Below are 23,667 nucleotides of genomic sequence, written 5' to 3'. Positions count from 1 at the left end.
CTCAGAAAGGAAGACCAGGCCACCCACCGAGTCTATCCAAGTCCCTAGGTGGAGAATTTTGGTGGTAGGGGTAAAATGGTTTTTGCCCTCATTAATGGAAAAACCACGGCCCTGAAGAACTTATAATGCCATGGTGAAATCAGCAGTGGCTGTCACCCGGGAGCTCGATTGAACCAAGATATCATCTAGGTAAAGTTGGACCCTGATGGGTATGGTATGCAAGTATGCAGCCAGGGCTGCTAAAACCTTAGTAAACACATGGTGAGCAGAAGAAAGGCAAAAAGGCAAAGCCATATATTGATAGTGATTAGAGTCAACAAAAATGTAGAAACTGGGAGAAGAGGAGCTGACATCGCGACGACACGACGTGCGATAATGGAGCTCCAAGATCACAGTTGATACTTTTGCCGCTGAATGGTCCTTTTGGACCTAAACCATCCTGAAGAGATGGTGACAGGGAAGAGTATGTCCTGCTGATCTCAGGGACACCGCAAAGTCCCTGATTGATCCAGGAGAATCTCTTTTTGCTGGCAACAGAAGCAGCCATTGAAGCTGCTGAAGTTGGGACAGCTCTGGAGCAGGAGGAAAATGGAAACAGAAAGTGTGTCCATCTGGTGAGGAAATCGTATTATTATAAAAGAGACCACTCAAAAAAAATTAAAGCTAAATTAAATTTGAAAATAGAAGAGAACAAGCAGTGAAATTAAGCTACATTACACAGTGTGTATCCTTTTTTTAAAAAAATTCTTTTACGGATGGAACTCTTGCAAATGTTTCCTGTTCTTTAAATTGAATGGATTAGTTTTTCTTCTACTACTTTTTATATTCTTTTTTTATATATCTATGGATTAAAATCTTTTTCCTTATTTTTATAATGCTGGATTGGATGGGTTGTTTTTTTTTTGCTCCATTTAAGAATTTTGTTTTCTTTAAGACTGGAATATAAAGAAGATAATGCCACAAATGGCAAGAGACATAAGACTGCACTATTACTGGAAAGACACAGGTTGATATAATGAAAGCTTATAATAAAAAAAATTAAGTCAAATTTAATTAAATTTAGAGCATTATGTATAAAATGAAGTGATAATGGATATAGTTAAATAATTGATTGATAATGATAATAATGCATATATATGTATTGGTTTGATAAGGGGAAGTTTGATATAAATTGCAAATGGTGACTACGAAAGGAGGTTTAGAAACTCTGTTATTAAATATAACCAATTTTTATTTAAAACGTGTTATAAAGATGTAGTGTTACTGGATGATATTGGGAAGAGCTAATGGAATGCCATTAGGTGGTTTTGCTTTAAATCTGGAATATTTTATATAAAAGGACGTAAAAACAAATATAGTCAAATGAAGGTTGAGGTATGATGATAGTAATATATATAAATATATTTGATTTAAAATATATGATTTGATATGAATTGTAGGCGATGACTGTGGAAAGGATGCACTGAAGTTTTTGCAACCAATCAACACACTTTCTACAACTTGTAATGGAAGATGGTTTTGTGGGGGTTTTTGTGTTTTGTCTGTGTTTATTCAAAAATAAAAAAAAATATTAAAAAAACCCGTTGAAACGTGCAGGTAAGCTTCCGTGAGCTCAATCAAGGTAAGCATATCCCCATCGTGAACACCCTCCAGAATGGTAGTTAGTGATTGCATCTTAAAATGTCTATATCAAACGTAACAGTTTAACCATTTTAAATTCAAAATGGCCCTCCAGCCCCCTGAGGCCTTGGGTATGACAAACAAGATTGAGTAAAAACCTTGTCTGACCTGAGTGGCCGGAACCTCCTGAATGGCTTTAATATATAAAATATGCTGTATGGCTACCCTCATCAGGAGGCGCCTCTGGGGGTTACCAGAAACTGGGCACCTAACAAAGAATTTGGGTGGAGGTGGGTGGAGTGGCATGGCACAGTGGCATGGCAGTGGCGGAGTGCAGGGCTGCAATTGGAGTATCAACGGTTGGCCACAGGAGTGATTTGTCCAGCTGCTCGGCAACATTATAGAACCTCCCATCATTGGCGGAGGGAGCGGGCCCAGATGTCGTATACGACCATTGCCTCTGCACTGTGTCCACAAAAAGCTGAGAAGCCAGAATGACATTGGCTTCTAACTTGTGTTCTTTAAACAGGACTCTGGCTGTGGCAGGTTGTGATGGGGCAGTGAAGACCTCTGTCTGAGCCCCTAGGTCAGAAGCTGCTTTAGCCTTACTCAGCAGTAGCTTGAACAATGTGGGGGGAAATAGGCCGGTGCAGATGGGCTTGTCCGGAATTGCCTCTTCCTCATCTGAGAGGTCCACATCCCTGATTTTCCCCTCCTCAGAAGCCAGCAATGGGCTGCGCTGTGGTTCGACAGGGGAGAGATGTTCGACCCCCTCCTGAGACAAACGGGGGGCTGCATGGGCCGCGACCACCGGTTAGGCCTGCGCTTTCTGTTGCAATCCCTTGTCAGATAGCCCAGCAATAAAGTCCCGGATGCCCAATGAGGGGGGCATCGTGATCATGGGAGGCAAGCTCGGCCAGCTGAGGTCGGGGTGAAAGTGGCTTCGGGGGTCCTATTCAGTGTGCGTGGACCTACGTCACCCCAGAGCCCAGATGTACTAATGGGCAGCATAGGGTGAAGGGCCCTTGCGCGATGTCCAGTGGCAGTGGGGGCAATGGGTGGGGAGAGGATGAGGGACCTCCCACTTTTCTGCGCGCCTAGGTGAATTCCCCTGCTTCTCCAGGTGTTTGGTCTTAGACGTGGCCTTGGCTGCCTTCTTAGATTTAGACCCCCTGTGAGATGAGGAAGAGGTCTTATTACTAGTTTTATCCTCGGCACCGCCTGTGTAGGTGAAGGCCTGGCTGGTGAGCGAGGGGCCTGACCTACCAGAAAAAGTCCCTGGGTAGGGTCTGTCATAGCCTTGAGGGCCTCAGTAGAGCGCTCTGTAGCAGTACTGTCTGCCATTGCGCTCTGACTGCAATAACACAAATCAAAATGGCGCCCATTAGCAAAGCTCCGCCCAATACAAAATGGCAACTGCACCTCTTGTTCACACTCTTTCTAATGGTCCCCAACTCTGAAATGTCCAGACCTCGCAGCCAGAGCTGCGGGCAGGCCCCAGTTAATTTAAAGTGCCTCAGGCCTCGGAGAGGCCACAAGTCAAGGTACTGTCTTTTATGGAGACAGAGGCAGGGCCTGTGGGACAAGTCCCAGCGGCCAGTCAGTGGCAATAGTAAACCCACTAATTTAATGGCTGTAGCCACAAACTCACGTAAAATGTAGTTCAGCAGATGTTAGAATAATTCACCAATTCTTTAAGGAAGGAATGGATAACACGACTGTCCCAAAGTGGACTGAGTCGGAAAGCTGGGTGTGAACCTTCACAAGGCGGGTTATATGGGGCAATAATTAATTAGCAATCAGATTCAGTCCAATCAAGTAGGGACCGTTTTAACCCTATACCACTTCAGACAAATGGGTATCCAACATCTTCTTAAAAACTTCCAGTGTTGGAGCACTTACAACTTCTGGAGGCAAGTTGTTCCAATGATTAATTGTTCTGTCAGGAAATTTCTCCTTAGTTCTAGGTTGCTTCTCTCCTTGATTAATTTCTACCCATTGCTTCTTGTTCTACCCTCAGGTGCTTTGGAGAATAGTTTGAGTCCCTCTTCTTTGTAGCAACGCCTGAAATATTGGAACACTGCTATCATGTCTCCCCTTGTCCTTCTTTTCATTAAACTAGACATACCCAGTTCCTGCAACCATTCATGTTTTAGCCTCCAGTCCCCTAATAATCTTTGTTGCTCTTCTCTGCACTATTTTTAAGAGTCTCCACATCTTTTCTACATCATGGCGACCAAAACTGAATGTGGTATTCCAAGTGTGGCCTTACCAAGGCATTATAAAGTGGTATTAACACTTAACATGATCTTGATTCTATCCCTCTTATGCAGCCTAGAACTGTGTTGGCTTTTTTGCCAGTTGTTGCACACTGCTGGCTCATACTTAAATGGCTGCCCATTAGGATTCCAAGATACAATAGTAGAGTTGGAAGGGACCTTGGAGGTCTTCTAGTCCAACCCCCTGCCTAGGCAGGAAACCCTATACCATTTCAGACAGATGGCTATCCAACATCTTCTTAAAGACCTCCAGTGTTGGGGCATTCACAACTTCTGGAGGCAAGCTGTTCCACTGATTGTTCTAACTGGCAGGAAATTTCTCCTCGGTTCTAAGTTGCTTCTCTCCTTGATTAGTTTCCACCCATTGCTTCTTGTTCTACCCTCAGGTGCCTTGGAGAATAGTTTGACTCCCTCTTCTTTGTGGCAACCCCTGAGATATTGGAACACTGCTATCATGTCTCCCCTAGTAGTGTTCCAATATCTATGGGGTTGTCACAAAGAAGAGGGAGTCAAACTATTCTCCAAGGCACCTGAGGGTAGAACAAGAAGCAATGGGTGGAAACTAATCAAGGTCCCTCTCACAGTTCCTATTATTGAGCTAGGTACAACATACATTTTGTTCATTTTGTTTTTCTCACCTAAATGTAGAACCTTAGTTGATATGCTAGGCAGGAATGAAATTCACATTAGAAAGGCAGTTCATGTTTCCTTTGATAGGAAGCTGGTACTGTATATCATTAGGAGTTAATTTTAGTGATAATTAATGTAATGGTATGTAGAAATGACCTTGGGAGACAGGAGGAAGCCGCCGTCAAAGGGTAGCTGCTGAGCTTGCGGAGTAAATGTGGGCATGACAGAGGAACATCGTTGGAAGGGACCTTGGAAGTCTTCTAGTACAATCCCCTTCTCTAGCACTCAGATCTCCTCTAGTTTCTTGGATTATAAAGAAGGGGAGATGTATTTTCTTTGAAGACTTTGAAGACTCTGTTAATGTAATTTTACAATAAAGATACAGCTAGTAATTTTGGGTGTGCTTCTTGTCTAGATTGCCTTACAAGATTGACATTAAAATAATAAAATAAGAACAAATGAAACGCGACATAACAGAGGACAAAAGGCAGTCCCACAGAAACTGGTGCAGCTGGGAAGCTAATTTTAGCTTACAGAGCAGTTGGACAAAAATTCAATTCTCCATTTTAAAAAGCTATCTGAAACTTGCCAATTCTTTTGTCTTCAGTATGCCTATGCAGAGGACTCAGAAAATTGAAAATTGCCTTCAAAAATCAATGCTTTCAGCATGTGACATTATTGTAATCAGAGGTTGCCAATTGTCAGAAAGTTTTGCCACCTCCTGAAATTATATGAGATTTTGGATAGGACACAAATTTGTGATATTAAGTGATTGTCTGAGATTTTAAACATTTTTAAATATTAAAAAGGTATTTGTACTACTAGATAATGCAAGATATGTACTCTAAATCAGTTTGAGAGCTACAATAGTTTTTGTTTGGCAGTTCACTGACCAAACATCACAATCACAATACAACACTAAAATTTAAGGAAGTACAAACAGAGGCAGGAAACTCCCAATTTGTGGTTGTAGAGATCTAAAGGGATAAAAAAAACTTCTACAATTTTCCCCTTAAAAATATTTTAAATTAGTATCTTTTCAAAAAATATATATGAAATAGAGCAGTTCTTCCTGAACGATATATTCCTGCCTCTTGGTGGACTGCCTTTTTCAGAATGAAAAACTAATTAACATTTTTCTAGTTAACATCAATTACATGAGATTTTGACTGTCCTACGTGTTCAAGACAACAGAACAAATCAACAGAACTTTAAAATGGGAAAACTCCTCTTTGCCCTATGAATCTACTCGAGATCCACAAAGAACAGAACAGCACAAAGAAGTTGACCCATAAACACTGTCTTTATTGAAACACCAGAATTCAGTGTATTAAACTCTATTTAACTACATTAATATATTTCCATAACTTATATAAATTATTATTTCTTATTAATCTGTTATACTGTTGCATTATCACCCACCTAGATGCACTTTTAATTGTATAAATCAACCACTTTCAATTTTCATAAAGCAAACATGATTTATGGGATCAGGTTATACATAATACATCTTATGCTCTTAAAATAAGAAAGTGATTGTAGATTAGTAAACAGTGCTAAAAATAAGTTTGTTTGTTTGTTTGTTTTACAAAAATAGCTTTTTTCTTTTCTGGCTTTAAAACTTTTGGAAATATTACATCTTCTTTTGAGGTCTATCAAGAGAAATCATTTTATAGAGTGTTTTCATTTTACAGTGTGTTATCAAGAAGACAAAAAGGTAATAACAGATTTACAAGCAAATGAGGAGGCATACATAAATAAGCAGGATCTGTTTTTGAGGCAGTTGCATCTTTGAATGAATTTAAGTCAATACATCAGTAGTGGCACAACTGGTTTGCAAGTGGGCCATTTTTCTGCATGACCTAAATTTCTAATCAGACTTTAGGAATGTATGAAGACTTCAACAACAGTTATATGTTGGAAAAAAAAACCAAATTTATTTTGTAGTAGCAATAGTTTCTTTTTTATTTTTTAATATACTTTAGGAAACAATATACAAAGCTGAGCTTTCCCACTATTTTCAAACAGTGAGACACTTCAATTACACAAAGTCAGCATTTTGTGATGGCTAAGAACAGCAGTCAGCACCAGACTTGAACAGTTAGCTACAACACAAACATCCTTTCAAATGAAAAGTCATAATAGCAAGACAGATAAAAACCAGGAGTTAACATATGACAACTGTTGGGAGGTGTCACTGATCCTTGTTGAATGTCATTAAATATTTTATACACAATTACAATTTTTTTAAACAAAACTTCCCATGAGGACTTATTTTTAAGTAAAAAAGTATTCAACAAGAATAGCTTTGATGAAGAATCCCCAAACAGTCTAAATTTTAATATGTTATCGACAAAGGAAAAGAGAACCAGTGGTTTTTTGTTTGTTTCTTTGTTTGAAAACATGTTTATTACAACAGATACAATTCACATCTGACTAGCTTTTTCCTTCTTTCCCTCCCACAACCATGTTGACATGTTCATTGGGCTATTTCCTTATAATCTGAGAAAGGGATGTACTTTCAAACACATATGCCCAGTAGTAGTATCAGTCCATTTTTTCAGGGTGCAAATGGAAATACATTTCAATAATTTATACAAACAAGTGGGTTATGCTCAATCACTGCAATTTTAAGCTACTGTACACAGGAATGAAAAGATTATAGAAAAGTGCCATAGCAACAGTGCCTTATGAAAGGAAGAAATTAGAAGAATTTTTTTAAAAAACTAATAAAATCAGATCTAGGAATTTAAAAGAAAAATGAACACAAAATTAAAAACACTGCTCTGTAAAACAGAAATGGAAAAGCACTGCTGTTGATTAGGTGCAAGTGTGGAAACAGTTGTTTCATGATATTTTGTACATTACCCTAACTGTTTCAAACTGTTGCAGCTTTGAGACACAGATCACCTGGCGCTTGCATTGTATTTCAGGAAATGCAAGATTTTCTGAACGATAAATTAACTAAAAAAAAAGAGAGAGCTAATTTTGCAGACAGGTTTACATGTAAAAGGCTAGGTATTTAGCCATCTCAGCATTGATTAGTTTTGGATGTCTAAGCTCTGATACACATGGCTTCCCATGGCTTCACTCTACAAAACATATTTACAACGTGAAGAATACATCTACAAGAAATCTACATTTCAAGGGTTTTACAAATTATTCTTGTATTTTCCCCCCGAATGACTTCCTTCCTTTCCCCTTTCCCATGTTATTTTGTATTGCCCAACTCAACGGTCCAAAGTCTACTCAAAAAGTTAAGACTGGGCAACTAGTTTTACAGTCTTGTACTTAAACCCCATGTGCAATTATTCAATATTTCACACCATGAAGGAATTCTGATTCTTTAGTTTTTCAAGTTCTTTAATTTGTTGTCTCAAAAAGAGTATCCTATAAAAGAAAATAATATAATTAGCATCTAAGATACCAAACTGATTCTTCAGTAAGAAGTTATACTGTGATAAACACAACAAATTTATATGATTTTTAAAACTTTATTTAAAAAGGAAAAAATTCTTGGGCCTGGAAATGGTTGACCTACCTTAATGGTACACATAATGGACTAAATTATTGTTCAAGATCCGGAGCACACAAGGGTACCTTCAGTAGTTCAATGGCTGTGGAGGGAGTTATTATGCCTGTTTCAGTCAGCATCATCATGGTGTTAAATTCTAACAGTTCCTAGCCCTTGACTGTGCATTAGGGAATCCTCCTACATTTATATAAAAGTTGTACAAACAAATATAACCGAAAATTTAGGAAATCAGAAAAATGCACCCAAAATAAATAATTACCTTTGCTCACGCAAAGTTGCTTGAATTTCACATACTCGAACTAAAGATCTTAAGTTTTTTAATTCAGTACAAGTTTCAGACATATGGACACTTCCTGTATTATGAGCTTCTTCACGCAATCTTGATGCCTAAAAAATGAAAGCAACCATTCAAAAATGTATTTCATTTATTAGACAATTTAGACAAAAACAAATACCTACTATGAAAGCTTACAATATTAGTGAAGATGTATATATATTTAACAATAATAAGTGCAGTTAGGAAATTTCCTGGCACACATAAAATAACAATTTTCAACTTTACCATATGACAGCAATCTAGACTTCAGCCTATTTTTTTCAATGCTTTACATATCACTGAAAAAGTTTGCCTTTTTTTCCAGCCAATCCACTTAGTTTTCAGTCATAAAAAACTATAGTGGAATATGAGTCGTAATAATGGAAAACCATTTCAATATTTTGATTCATTATTGATAATTACATCTATGAATAGTTCTCAGAGACTAATAATTACTTTAAAATATTTTGCATTCTGAATTTCTTACAAGAAAAAATGAAAATCTGATCATTCTAACAATTATAAGGTTTCATATATTAAAATAAAAATCCTTCCCTTAAAGTCTGAGTAAGTAAACTCTCTTTCCATACTTATTACATCTGCAATGCTGAATGATAACTAGAATCCTAAAAATAAACAAGAGCATACAAAGCCCTAAACTGTTGTGTTAATTATCCTACTGTATTGTGATACTACTCTGACTTGCTAACTAGGGTAGCAACGCTGAGACTATTAAAAAACATGATTAACTTACTAACATAAAGTAATTGCAATTATTCTCCTATCACCCAAGATGTTCTTGAATACTAGTAATTTTTTAAAAAATGTAAGTTTGCTGCAATCATTGTTGTTTTATTACATTTACTTGGCTGACATGAAGTAATCTTAAATTCTCAAACTCTGAAGGCAGAGCCAAGGCAAGCCACTGTAGGGAAGACTGCAAAGCAAGACTCTGAAAAGATAGCATAATATTATTGAAATGAAGCCAGCTGTGTAATTTTGGCCCAGGCATTCTATGTCAGCCCAACCCATCTCAGCAGGCTGTTATGGAGAAAATAGGAAGAAAGAACTTCACTTGCACAAAATAAAAGGACGATTCAAATAAAAAGAAAATATGCAGAAAAAGTCAACTATTATAGTTAGAAATCAAGGATATATAGAATACAAGCAGAAACCTAGCAAATGTCACAATTTCTATTACTCAAATGATAGGACAACTATATATGGCAAAGAAAGGTTCAAGTCCAATAACCTACCTTGCCTTTTTCCAACTGAACCACCTTCCTAACTGCTAGAAAGAATAGCATCTCTCTTCCCATCTCCTTCTGAATTCAAGCAAGCCTCTCATGACATAAAATTTTCAATTCTTGTAATTTTGGGATTATCACAGATAATTTACCCCATTCAATCCAAATTAAAGAATTAGTGACAGATCATCGTCCATCCTCTCAGGAATGGAATCTTACCTCCTTCCTGAGTAACTGGTTCTACTGTTAAAATACTCCTAAAGAAGGAAGCTTAGATAGGAAGTTCTTAGGAAATTAGAAACTTGAGATAAAATCACATATATCCCCATAATCTATTTTCCTCTAGAAGATAGCAATTTGAGACTTCCAGATGTAGTCCACATATTTCCAAAAGTAAACTTTTCAGAATAGTAAGTACCGTATTTTTCAGAGTATAAGACGCACCTTTTTGCCTTAAAAAAGAGGCTGAAAATCTGGGTGTGTCTTATACATTGAATGCAACATTTCTTGCCTCCTGAAGCCCCACCCCCTTTACAAAAATGGCCGTGCCTAGCCTTATGGAGGCTTTTAGAGAGCTCCTGGGGGCTGGGGAGGGCAGAAATGAGCGAAAAATGGCCCGTTTTCCCCGCCCCCGCCCCGAGCAGCACTCTATAAGCTTCCTAAAAGGCTATGCATGCAATTTTTTTGATTAAAAAACGGGCCCGTTTTCGCAAAAAGCGGGTCATTTTTGCTTATCCCCCCCCCCCGAGGAGCACTTTGCAAGCCCCCTAAAGGCTATTCATTCCTTTAAAAAAAAAAGGCCCGTTTTCGCGAAAAGCAGGCTATTTTTGGGAGGTTTGCAGAGTGCAATTTTTTTTTCCTTTCCGAAAGCTCTTTGTGATTGATGAGAATTAGACTGATCAAGTGCTGTGCCAGCAGAAATAGTTTTAGGTGCTGCAGATTGTCAGCGATTTCCTTCTCCAGCACATGGATAAATACACCTGGAAACATCTACCTACCTACTCTCTCTCTCTCTCTCCCTACCTACCTACTGTATTTCTCTCTCTCTCTCTCTACCTATGTAACTACTCTCTCTTTCGCCCTACTTATCTACTGTATTTCTCTCTATATATATATTTCTCTCTCTCTCTCTCTAGCCCTTTATCTACCGAACTACCTAACTGCTCATTCTCCCTACCTACTGTATTTCTCTCTCTCTCTCTAGCCCTCTATCTACCTACCTACTTTTTTTAAAAAAATTGCCTCTTCAAAACCTTGGTGTCTCTTATACTCCAATGCGTTTTATACTCCAAAAATACGGTAATTTGCTATGATTCAGGAATGTTCTGGTTCCATGGTATAACATATTAATCTCAGAACTTGCAAATCAATGTTTCCTGAAATATTCTGGGAGATTTATACACATCTAAGTAAAAAGTACAATTGTAAATAATTCTAGCTGAAAGAAAAAGAAGAAAAAACAGAAACAGAATGGTGTTTATTGAAAAACTTAAAAGCTTACTAAACATCTAAAAACAAAGCAAGTTAATATTCACACAATAAGGAAAAGGAGGTTTCATCAGGTCAGCAAAAAAGAGCACATGCAAATAGCCCAGAATTATAAAGATGGCAAGCGGCTAAAGCTTAAAATGAAAGAAAACTTGGCTAACTTTTCAACAACAGTATTAAAACTTCCTCAGATACATTTGAAATAAATGTAAGAATCAATATATTAACTGCTCAAATGTGAATGCAAAATGCAGAGATAAGAAAAAGAAGGCAGAATTATTCAAGTTATCACCAGAGGAAGAGCAGAGCAATTCAGAAGTATTTCAATGTGGGACTTTTAGTACAAGTGTTGGTAAATGTCGCAATCCTGCTCAGAGTTTGAGAAATGCTAAAAATTAATGATTATGATTCAGCTGATAATACTTATATTAAGTTATGAAATATACTGACTGGGTTCTCATTTCACTGAATCAAACTATTGTTTGTTTCGATAATCATAGCTCAGGGTTAAAATGAGGGATTATTAGTGCTCTCAGAGCTTCATTTTTTTCTTGCATTCATTTTATTACCCAAATCAAATAACAGAATCAGTTATTTGTTTCTGTCTTATGAAAGTTCAGCCAATTATTATTTAATTAATCTTAATTAACTAAATTATACCGGGTTTCCCCCAAATAAGATAGGGTCTTATTTTCTTTTGACTGCCCCCCCCCCCCCCCGAAAAAAGCACTTGGCCTTATTTTCGGGGAAGTCTTATAATTTTTGAGGTGCAGGAGGCAGAGAGCGTGGTCACCTCATGGTTGCTGCTGTGTTGCAATATTTTCGGGGGAGGGCTTATTTTAGTGCATGCGCTCAAAAACCCGATCAGGCTTATTATCCAGGGAGGTCTTATTTTGGGGAAAACAGGGTATTATATAGCATTAGATATGAACTCCGCAATTATATGATCTTATTATCAGTGGCCCAGTGTGGGACTAAAAATTAATCAGATATTATTTTATATCTGGATTACTCAGAGCTACTGTGCTAACATATGCTGCTCATTCAATTCTGCTTGGTTTCTCCTGCCAGTGTAAAAGATTCCCAAACCATACATGGAGTGCTTAGTATTAAGTCCATGTGAAATTACAGATTGGTTGTCAAGATCAATCTTTCCCACAGTTTCACAATGTGAAGCAGAGGTCCATTGACAGAAGACCTGAAAATATACTAGAATGTTACCTGGATCATACTCATAGGACTCTTACCACTATTTTCCCTTTAAAGAGCTAGAATATTTCTCAAGCTACAAAGTTAACTAAATTTCCAGGTCGTACAACTGCTGAGGATATATCAAATAAATTATATAGCTACTGTGTTTCTCCAAAAAGACAACCCACCTTGAAAAGAAGCCCTATCATGTTTTTGAGTGCATGCAATCAAATTAAGCCCCACCCCCAAAATTAGCCCTAATTAAAATTCCGCCCACCTGGGATGCAGGCAGTGGGGAGAGGCACACAAGTAAAAAATAAGCTAGGGGGAGGATGGGGAGGTGGAACTGTCCTACTTATCAGGTCTTGCACATCCTGACACCTGCCTCGCCTTCTTCTGCGGCCGCTTCTTTTATGGCCACATCGCCTTGGCCTCCATTTTACCTTCAGATACCTGCCAGAAGGCTCCAGACCAATCCAGAGCTCTGTTATAAGGTGCAGGTGCCTTCCAGCAGGCATCTGAAGGTGAAATAGAGGCCAGGGCAAGTGGCTGCAGAAGTGGGCTAGCAGCAGGCTCCTGCTGGGTCAAATTATAGAACCATCCAAATTATAGAACCCTCTAAAGAAAGCCTCGCCGTTTTTTTCGGGGCTCAAAAATAAGACCAGGCCTTCTTATTATATATTTAATATATAAGTAAATATAACATCCACATAAACATCTATGTAAACAGAGCTAGACTGTAGAACAGCTGCAGCCTGTTTCTTGCTACCCAAAGATATGATTCTAATCTCTCCGTTTCCAAAATGGAGAGTGGAAAGTTATGAAAAATAGTAACAAAGAATGCTTACTAAATATTATCAGATACAGGCAGTCCTTGATTTACAACAGTTCATTTAGTGACCGTTCAAAGTTACTATGGCATTGAAAAAAGTAACGTATTACCATTTTTGTACTTATGACTATTGCAGCAGCCCCATGGTCATGTGATCATCTTTTGTGACCTTCTGACAACCACAGTCAATAGGGAAGCCGGATTCACTCAACAACCATGTTAGTAACTTAACTTTGGTGATTCACTTAACAACCATAGCAAGAAAGATCTTAAAATGGAGCAAAGCTCATTTAATTGTTTTGCTTAATAACAGAAATTTTGGTCTCAATTGTGGTCATTAAGTCGAGGACTAGTTGTACACAAACATTGTAATAGAACTGATCTATAACATATAAGAAAACCACTGAATGTATAATCACCTGCTTTTCTGCATGATCTGCAGGCCATCCTTGGACATGCTTTATAAGATTTTCATTGAAATGGCCTGCTAGTGTAGGAGTTAATGAACACGTAGGCCGTCCAGATGCATTCTGTGGTGCTGTTGTATTTGAAGCACTTGTATTGGAGGTATGATTTGGACCAGGAGATGGACTATTGTAAGAAAAAGAATGAAGTGTGTGTCACACTCACATTAATTAATATAATTTTCAAATCTTGTATCTATAATATATTTCTTTTTCCTACTACTTTGCCAGCCATTACTGCAATGGCATAGCAATAGCAATCACAATAGTGCTTAGACTTATATACCACTCAATAGTGCTTTATTGCCCGCTCTAAGAAGTTTACAATCAGCCTATTGCCCCCAACAATCTGGTCCTAATTTTACTGACCCTGGAAGGATGGAAACTCTTGGCAGTGAGCAGAGTTAGTCTGCAATACTGCATTCTAACCACTGTGCCACCATGACATAGAAATATTGATAATAAAAGAAACAGAAACAGCCGCCAAATAAAGCACTTTTAGAAAACTATCTGGACTTACATCTAAGAAAAAAATATTACCATCTATCAAATTGCTCTTTCTCTGAAGAGTACATATTTACTATTGTTAACTCCAGCATCCACCTTCTTCCTCTGAGAAAGAGTTGGGAGAAGGTAAAACATGTGGCTTGGTAAGACGTGTAGTTTCTTTGAAATGTTTTGAAGTCAAATTGTTTCTTAGATTGTACAACAAAATTTGTGTTCATGAGTTACTTTAGATCCAGATTACTATAGAATGAAGACGATGGGAATTCTTTTCATAACAATCAAGGGAAATTGTGGGGGGAATCTTACTCATGCTTTAAAAATCTTAGATAGCTCTCTGATATTTCCAACTATGTAGTTGTTCAACTAAAAGTGGAATCTGAACATTTATTCTATTGTTTGAAACAAATGAAATGGTTCCTATAAATTTGACAATTCAGTATATTTTCATTCTGTATTTTACAATTAGCAACATTTGAGCTCAAAGCTGAAAATGTTTCTAATTCAAAAGAATCCAAATGTTTAATATAAGACTGCACAAAGCACTTCGACAAATTCTGTTGTTTAGGTCCAGCTGAATGGATTCCCTAATGTTCTTCAAGCCAACTTGTGAGATGTAAGAAAAATATTAACTGATATTGGTGGTTAAATTGCAAATTTAGCAATATAATTAGTAGTCTGCAGGAGATATATTTCTTCTAAGAAACAGAATATTCCAATAAGAAAATATAACATCTACAATTATTATTTTTACTGTGCATAATCCAAACTTTAATTTGAAAACAGAGTAAGATATGTAGATGAGAAAGCATGCCATCAAAATGAGTATAAAATATAATCAACATTTTTATTAGAAAGCATGATGAAATCAATTATTTCACTAATGTAAATTTACCTTGAACGCTGAAGACTTCGAGGAGAAGCAGGTTCATGACCTTGTGGTTTGTCAGCAATCACAGGCTGCTGAGACGTTGACTGTAAAACTGGTCCTTGCTTAATACCTGAAGTAGTAACCTAAAGTTCAAAACTTGATTAGATATCCACATTTGTTCAACAGCATGTCCTTCATCAATACTTATGCCAGAATAAAATATACCCTACTGTTATATGACACTGGACTATTAGCTAAATCATAACAAAATAAAACTTGTCTTGAGATGTTATGGCTCATTCTGATAAAACCAACTTAACGCAGCAAGAGTTCTTTAACACTATTACTTCTTGGTTTGCTGTAGCAAGGCATCTATTTAGCTACCTATGGCAATATACTGGGAAGATAAGAGCCTTAAGAACTTGTGAACATTAAATTGCCAATTAAGATCTATTTGATCTGAATAATTACTGATTCAATATCAGCTACAGAAGCTACATCAACACAAAAAGCAGTCAGCTGGAGTCTTTGCTTTAACCGTTATTAAAGCAGCGGTTTACAACCTTGCTTTAGACATTGTTAAAGGTTATCAACTGAATGTTATTGAGAATGTTTAAACTCTGCAGATGACATTATGGTGAAACTTTTAAGAGAGAGAGATTGATTTCAAAATCTAGACACAATGTGCTGAAATTAATAGGATGAAATTGAATAGAGGGAAATGTAAAGTCCTACACTGGTGTAAGAAAAATTAAATGATATGCATACTATGTGGAAATTGGCTACTTTTTTGAAAAGGTTTTGGGTGTCCTTATCAACTACAAATATAAACCCACATGTGACGGTTTATGATTCTATGAACTTACTGGAGACTAGCAATAATAGAGTTATATTCTTACAACAAACTTACCTTTGGCTGTGATGATACAGGAGGTGTATTAATCAAAGGTTTCAAAGGAACTGCGTTAGTCTGAGGCGTGCTTATTCTTGGTGATACATATGATCTTGGTGATGAAGCATCAGATGTTAAAGACATTGGGGACTGATTAGACGTCTGAGCTGTGAATAAAATCATAACAGTGATTTGTTGTTATTGAATGAATATTTGTAAAGAAACAGTATTTTTATGACAGTTAAGTCAGGCAACTCTATAATTAAATTTGCTGCTCTCATTAACCTAAATAAGGTCAAAGCAAGTACTATTGCATCAATCAATAAATCTTATTATGGTTACAGACCAGCAAATTTACTGCATCAAAGAATGAAAATCTTACATTGACAAGGTACACACAGCTACTTGTGCCACAACAATAAGTGGGATTTAGAAAGAACTAGACATGCCCTGTTTAGTCACTGTTTCAATTATATTTTCTTAACTAAGAAAAGAAACAGAATGGTTAGGGCAAAAAAGCAGTGGGAGCAAGAGAAATTTTCTATCAACTTCCCTATTGAGTTCCCTTGTGCGGACGTTGTCATGGAGCATCAGAAACCTTCCTTTCTTTCCTTCCTAATTGCTTTTCCCTTGAATTCCTGCTGGTTTTTCCTTTTGCTTGTGGAAAGCTTTCAGGGAGAAAGTCAGTGGGGAAGCCAGCATGAAGTTGCAAGCCCAAGGCTGCTACTAGGTGGGAAGAAATGAGGACTGGGAGACTGGGAATCTCTCTCAGAACATTGAAAATGAAGATCACATGATCAGCAGCCAATAGCACTGAAGCAGCCACAACCTCCCCAAATTTCATTCCCTCAGATGCCATATATTCCAGATTTTGCAAGTTAAATTAGTCCATTTGAGATATCTCAGCTGAAAAATTATCATCCTATGATTCATTGTGTTAACCAGTTTAAAAGTCATGCCAACAAATGCTTTAGTAGCAGGGGTGAAATTCAGCAGGTTCTGGAGAACTGGCAGCAGAAATTTTGAGTAGTTTGGAGAAGCGGCAAATACCACCTCTGGCTGGGCCTAGAGTGGGGAGGGAATGGAGATTTTGCAGTATCCTTCCCCTGTCATGTTCACCAAGCCACGTCCACAGAACCGGTAGTAAAAAAAATTGAATTTCACCACGTTTAGTAGTATATAGATAATTTGTTTTCAATACTTTTTGGAATTAAGAAGTACGTAAATTGCAGCAAATAAATAAAACATCAGACAAATGCAGTGCTAATCTATGGTTAGCTTTTTATGAGAGCAATCTCCATAATTTTAATCTAAAAAACTAAGGACACGATATTTAAATATCAAATTTCTTCTTGCATACATAAGTGTACTAACCATATTTATAAAATACTTGATACATAAAACATTCTGTACTCAAAACATTGCGCCATAGGCAGTCTGTACCAAGACTGAAAATCTGAGCACAAACCTGAAGTACAGGTAGTCCTTCATTTATGATGACAATTGAGCCCAAAATTTCTGTTCTTAAGCAAGACAATTGTTAGATGAGTTTTTCCCCATTTTACAACTTTTCTTGCCACAGTTGCTAAGTAAATTACTACAGTTGTTAAGTTAATAACCCAGTTGTTAAATTAATCTGGCTTTTTCATTGACTTTGCTTTCAGAAAGTCACAAAAGGTGATCACATGAACAAGGGACACCACATCCATCATAAATTTCAGCCAATTGCTCAGAGTACAAATTTTAAATCATGTGACCTTGAGGATGCTGCACCAGTTATATGAAAAACATTCATAAGTCACTTTTTAAAATGCCACTTTACTTTGAATGCACTAAATGAATAGTTGTAATTTGAGATTGTTACAAGGACTTCAGATTATCTTCTGCCTCCTCTGCTTATCTTGATCTAAGAACTTTTTCAAATGATAAAAATGAATTTCTCCTTAGTTTTGATGAAAATCGAGCATTAAAATTAAATATTTGGGGTAAGATAAACATGATTTAACTTGACTTCAGTTATTATCTGGCCTACTGAAATCCTGGCAAGTTCTGACTGTACTTAATGATACAAGGTATGTATGTTTATAGCATGAGTGAAATGCTACCAGTTCGGGCTGGTTCACCTGAACTGGTAGTAAAAAAAAGTTCTGACGATTGCGTGGCACAGCTGATTGTCGCACAGCTAATTATCGGAACTTTTTTTTTACTTTTTAACTACCGAGAACCAATAGTTTAAAAATGCTTTTAAAAGTTAAAAAAAAAAGTTGGCCACACCCACCGTCACATGACCCACCACCACCAAGCCACACCCACCAAACCATGCCCACAGAACCGGTAGGGAAAATTTTTTGAATTTCACTACTGTTTATAGGTATATATGTATGTATGTAAAATAATGACTCATTTATTTATGAAAATCTTAACAATATTGGATAATCCTGGTTTACCGTATTTTTCGGAGTATAAGACGCACCTTTTTACTCCAAAAAGAGGGTGAAAATCTGAGTGCGTCTTATACTCCAAATTTTACAGCCTGGATCATCTGGAAAAGATGCAGGTGAAGCGGGCGCTGCAGAGATTGTAATGACTGGACAGGAGAGAAGTTTTGCTTTCGGGGCTCCCAGGAGGGCTTAGTTGGTGGCGGCGGTAGCAGTGGCTCCTCACATTGCTGGGGAGTGATTGTCTCCCCTGAGCTGCCCGCCGAATCTATGAGGGACCTTTTGCTTGCAGCAGGAGGGTTGAATATACCAAAGTCTCTGAGTAACTGGGAAAGAAAGCCACACTTGGAACCTGCCAAAAACTGCCGCCCGAAAAGCATGGCCTTCTTTCCCAGTTACTCAAGAGCTTTGGTTTAAGGAGGCCCTGCTTTAAGCCGCCCTTCTCCTCCTCCTGCAAACAAAAGGTGCCTCAGAGATGGTAGATTTCTCAGAACGCTAGATTGGGAAGTTAAAAACCTGAAATGGGGTACAATCAAGCTTGATTCAAAGGCTTTCCTCCTGAGATTCCAGAGACATTTGGCGGGGGGGAGGAAGGGAAGAACAATCTCCTCTCTACGAAAACTTTTCTCAGAACGCTAGATTGAGAAGTTAAAAACCTGGAATGGGGTAACAATCAAGCTTGATTCAAAGGCTTTGGCTCCTGAGATCGCTGTGTTGTCACCCAAAACGCTGGTACCGCGATCTCTGCAGTTCTTGCTTTACCTGCCCCTTCTCGGGCGGTTCCAGGTAGCAGAGATCGCAGTAATAGCATTTTTGGGTGGCAGCGCAGCGATCTCAAGAGCCAAAGCCTTTGAATCAAGCTTGATTGTATCCCATTCCAGGTTTTTAACTTCCCAATCTAGTGTTCTGAGAAAAGCTTCTTAGAGAGATTGTTCCTCTTCCCTTCCCTTCCTCCACCCCCCCCCCGCCCCCCAATCTCTCCGGATCTGTTTATTGCTATTGTGCCCAGATACTGTATCTCTTTGCTACATGACAGATCCAGGCGGATTGGAGTGGATGGGTGGGTGGTGGAGTGGAGGAAGGGAAGAGAAACAATCTCCTCTCCACAAAGGCTTTTCTCAAGAGCCAAAGCCTTTGAATCAAACTTGAAGTGTGGAGGCTTCCCTTCCTACACACACACACACACACACACACACACAAATCTGCTTGGATCTCACACACACACACACACACAATCTGCTTGGATCTGTCATGCAGCAAAGAGATACAGGAGCTGCATGACAGATTGGGGGTTGGGGGAGTGGAGTAAAGAAAGAGGACCAGTCTCCTCATCACAAAGCTTTTCTCAAGATGCTAGATCTTCACTTTCTTTTGGGGAAAAGCTATTAGCCCCAATGGGATCTTGGCTAGTGGAAGAAGTGCAGGATGGAAAGGAAGCTTCGGAATGCAGGAGCGCCAGGTCAGGAATCTTCCTGCAGCCTGGCACTTGGATTAAGGAAGCAGGGTTGCCAAGAGGGCTGTGAACAAGCCCAGTTGTTCAAGGAGGCAGCCTTGCTGGGTTGTTTTCTTTGGGCTTCCCTTTTGCTGCTCAGGTGCCACCGTTAATCTAAATGGAAGGGATCCCCACCCCTTCTCGCCCAATGGGGCGTTCCTGGTCGAGCACAGCAGCAGCTGTTCAGCAGCCCCCATGTGTCTTTCCTTCCTCACTGAAGAGAAGAAGCAAAGCAACTGCCGCTCCTTGGGCTCTGCGTCGTCACTGGTCAGAGGAAGGGAGGGGGAATAAAGCGTGGAGACATATGTTTAGTCCTGCCCTGCCATGGGAGGGGTAGAGAAAAGCAGATTTGAGATCCATAAAAGCGTTACTCTTTAGGAAGATTGAGCCCCCACACATCGTGTTTTTGCCCTCCGTAAAAAAACCAGAGTGCAAAGTGCTCCTGGGGGCTGGGGCGGGCAAAACCTTTTTTTTTTTAAATTTACCCCTTCAAACTCTTGGTGCGTCTTATACTCTGAAAAATATGGTAATTATAGTGGATACTTTTAATGGGGACATTAAGATGGATCTCCTATATTATTGCTAGGCATCAACTCAGCCTCTTGGGAGCTATTTTAACACTCTTTTCAAAAAGAACAACAAAACAATTTGACTATTTCTCAAATGCTTCTTGCAATTTTGTTGAACTAAAGTATTAATTATTTGATTGAGTTGCTGCATACAATATTATTGCTACTTCTGTTTCACAATGGCTTTAATTTTGAAGAATTTCTAAAGTGAAGTTTTTTAAAGAAAACTGATGAATCTGATAGTAATTATAATATTTGTGGAATAATGAGCTTAATTTTCTGATAAACCTGTGGATAAATCACTTTAATAATTACTTCTCTATTATTTTAAAATGAGATTGATACAAAGAAAATTTCTTAACATAACACAAACCAGATACAATCATATATAAGCTGGTGTAATTGCCTAAAAATGGACATCTACATAGAAACAGTAATTCACATGGCTGACTGCCAACTGCCAATTTAGGAATGAAATAAATAGGGTAGACAAGGCTTTTAATCAATTTTTCTTGTGTTAAGGGTAGCTCTATTGCTAGTATTTGATATATATATGAAAATATGCAGAAATGTGGATTTTTAGGGCGTTGATTAATATAATGGTCATACAAACTTGGAAGGATAAATCTATAACTGATTTGCAGCAATAGATTATTTTTGTGTCCACATTTAAATTAGATTTTGGGGTGGGATGATGTGCAATGTGCATGTGCTTTTTTTGCCAAAATGGCAAGAAGAAAACCTTTCAATGGTAAAGTCAAAATATGTTCAAATTATTATTTACAATGTTACTTTCTAGGACTCTTTATTTTTTAATATCATGATTATTAATCTTGTTAAACTTGAGGCTATAGTTAATAATGTTGTGCATACTTGATATATACAAGTAGTCCTCAGTTAATAACTTCTCATTCATGACCATTCAAAGTTATGATTGTGCTGAATAAGTGGTATCTATTACTGGTTCTCCACGTTCTAACTGTTGCTGTGCTTCCAAAGTCACTTGATCATGATCCAGGCACTTGGCAACCAGTTTATACTTAGAATGGTCACAATATCCCATGTCATCACCATTTGTGACCTTCCTGCCAACTTCCCACAAGCAAAGTCAGTCAGGAAATTGGCAAAGAAGGATTCAAGTCATTCCTATTTTTTCTCCTGAGGAGTCCCACTACAGAGTATGACATCCCAGAGATCTTTCTCCATAGCACAAACTCATTTTGTAGCACCCTTGCACTTACTCAGCACAGCAGTGATCCTCCTCAAATACACTCACCAATCTCTCAATCCCGCACCTCATTCTATAGTACTCACCTCTCAATGAGCCTGCTTGCCACTCCGTAGGCTTTGCAACTTTCTGTCAGTTTTTCCATTAACTTTGCTTTTGGGAAGGCAGCAGGAGTCATATGAGGTTCCCACTTAGCGACCTACCACCCTCACTTAACTGCTGACAACAGGAATGGCTATGATTTCCATTGCTAAGCATCATATAGCACTTTACAACTGCATCAGTTAAAACAAAATTCCAGTCCCAATTACTGTAATTAAGCAAATGCTACCTGCATATTTTCTTTTAATTAGATTATAATAAAAGCTACCCAATCCTAGGTGCTAGAGGCACCTGAAAATATATGTGTATTTTTTCTACTGCATAAACTGTAACTTTATTTTAAACCAAATCATAAGGATGCATAAACCTCTGAACAGATATACCGTATTTTTCGCTCCATACGACACACTTTCCACCCCCACCCAAAAAAGTAGGTGGAAATGTCTGTGCGCCTTATGGAGCAAATACTGCGTCACAGACCTGGCCGCAGCGGGGGGGGAGGGGTTGGTGTGGCGACAGCCAGCAGCAGTGAATGGCCTGACGCCTCCGCCACCTATCGGAGGTTCAATCATCCTCCAGAACACCGCCAATCAGTTGTTCCAGGCGGCGGGGATCACCACTGCTTTCTGTCGTCGCCACCAGTTGAATCAGCCTCCTGGAATATAACAGAACAGCTGTTCCAGGTGTCAGGGATTGCCACCGCCATTCACCACTGCCGGTGAGCGACAATAGCTGGGAAGCACTGGTGAAGGCTCCAGCATTCCCCAGCGGAGGCAGCAGACACAGAGGAGGCAGCAATAGCGCCATTTCCAGTTGACCAGCCCGCTGATCAGGGGGCTACAGGAGGACGGGATCCAGCTGTAGTTCAGCTGACTGGTGATGGAGGCAACGAGGCAGAGCCCTGATGAGCCACAAGCTGGCACTGGGAGGCAGAGGCAGATTTTTTATTTTCTTGTTTTCCTCCTCTAAAGCTAGGTGCATCTTATAGAGTGAAAAATATGGTATTTTTCACATATCATCAGCCCTTTGAGGTAGAGTAGACCAAAACTCAAAAATTATGAATATTAGTATCATTCGTATTACAATATTAGAGTAATAGAACCTTGCAAAAGTCTTTCTCCTTTTACATTCCAGAGAACTTGTGAAGGCCAGGCCTGAGATGCTTACTCAAATTACATTTCCACTTTGCACTCAGATTTTGCTTATCTGACCATTGTCTAGGCTGCACTCTTCTTCCTTTCTCTCAAGGTTACTCACACAGGCCATTACACATTCAGAGCAAGTCCTGATTTCAGTATTAAAGAGGATTTCTATTGATAGGCCCAGGGTACCTGCGAGACCACCTACTGCCACCAGTAGCCTCCCACCGTCCAGTACAATCCCACAGAGTTGGCCTCCTCAGGGTGCCGTCGGCCAGACAGTGTCGGCTGGTGACCCCCAGGGGGAGAGCCTTCTCTGTGGGAGCGCCTTCCCTCTGGAATGAGCTGCCCCCGGAGCTTCGCATAATCCCTGACCTCCGGTCTTTCCGACGTGCCCTAAAAAGTTGGCTTTTCCAGCAAGCCGGCCTGGCCTGTTAATTTTTAATTTATTTTAAATGTATTGTCTTTTAAATTCGGTTTGTTTTTTTGGATATGGATTTAATTTTTTTTTAACTTTTGGGATGTATGTTTTTTAATGTTGTAAGCTGCCCTGAGTCCTTTTGGAGAAGGGCGGCATATAAATCCAAATAAACACGAAACATGATAACCAAGAATTCACCTGTGACACAGACCCAAGATGGGATATACATCTTTACAAGCAGGGTGTGGCTGCTGGATACAGTGATTACCAACCTACTCCTTCTTAGAAAAAAAATCTGGTACTTTTGAAACAAGCAGAACTTCAAAAATTATGAATTGAGGCTGACAAAAGCAGAAGCGAGTAGTGCATAGACTCCAATTAACATTTAGAAATTTTCAAGAAGTTGGAA

The 23,667-nt window shown here is 38.7% G+C and overlaps 1 protein-coding gene across 4 annotated transcripts in view; it reads right to left on the bottom strand.

Moving 5' to 3' along the window:
- Positions 1 to 6,464: 6,464 nt before the first annotated feature.
- The window catches only part of WAC (WW domain containing adaptor with coiled-coil), a 70,908-nt gene continuing 53,705 nt past the window's right edge, over positions 6,465 to 23,667 (bottom strand). For all 4 annotated transcript variants that reach the window (XM_081969894.1, XM_081969896.1, XM_081969895.1 and 1 more), the window contains exons 10-14: positions 15,888 to 16,036; positions 15,002 to 15,120; positions 13,558 to 13,729; positions 8,324 to 8,451; positions 6,465 to 7,919 (exon numbers count right to left, since the gene is read on the bottom strand). In XM_081969894.1, the coding sequence (XP_081826020.1) occupies positions 7,850 to 7,919; positions 8,324 to 8,451; positions 13,558 to 13,729; positions 15,002 to 15,120; positions 15,888 to 16,036 (638 nt within the window). In that variant the 3' untranslated portion in view covers positions 6,465 to 7,849. The remainder of the gene's footprint in view (positions 7,920 to 8,323; positions 8,452 to 13,557; positions 13,730 to 15,001; positions 15,121 to 15,887; positions 16,037 to 23,667) is intronic.

The sequence above is a fragment of the Natrix helvetica genome, assembly GCF_964273705.1.
Source record: "Natrix helvetica genome assembly, chromosome: Z".
Classification (NCBI taxonomy): domain Eukaryota; kingdom Metazoa; phylum Chordata; class Lepidosauria; order Squamata; family Natricidae; genus Natrix; species Natrix helvetica.
Note: the sequence above shows the minus strand (reverse complement) of the source record. Positions and strands in the feature narration are given on the sequence as shown.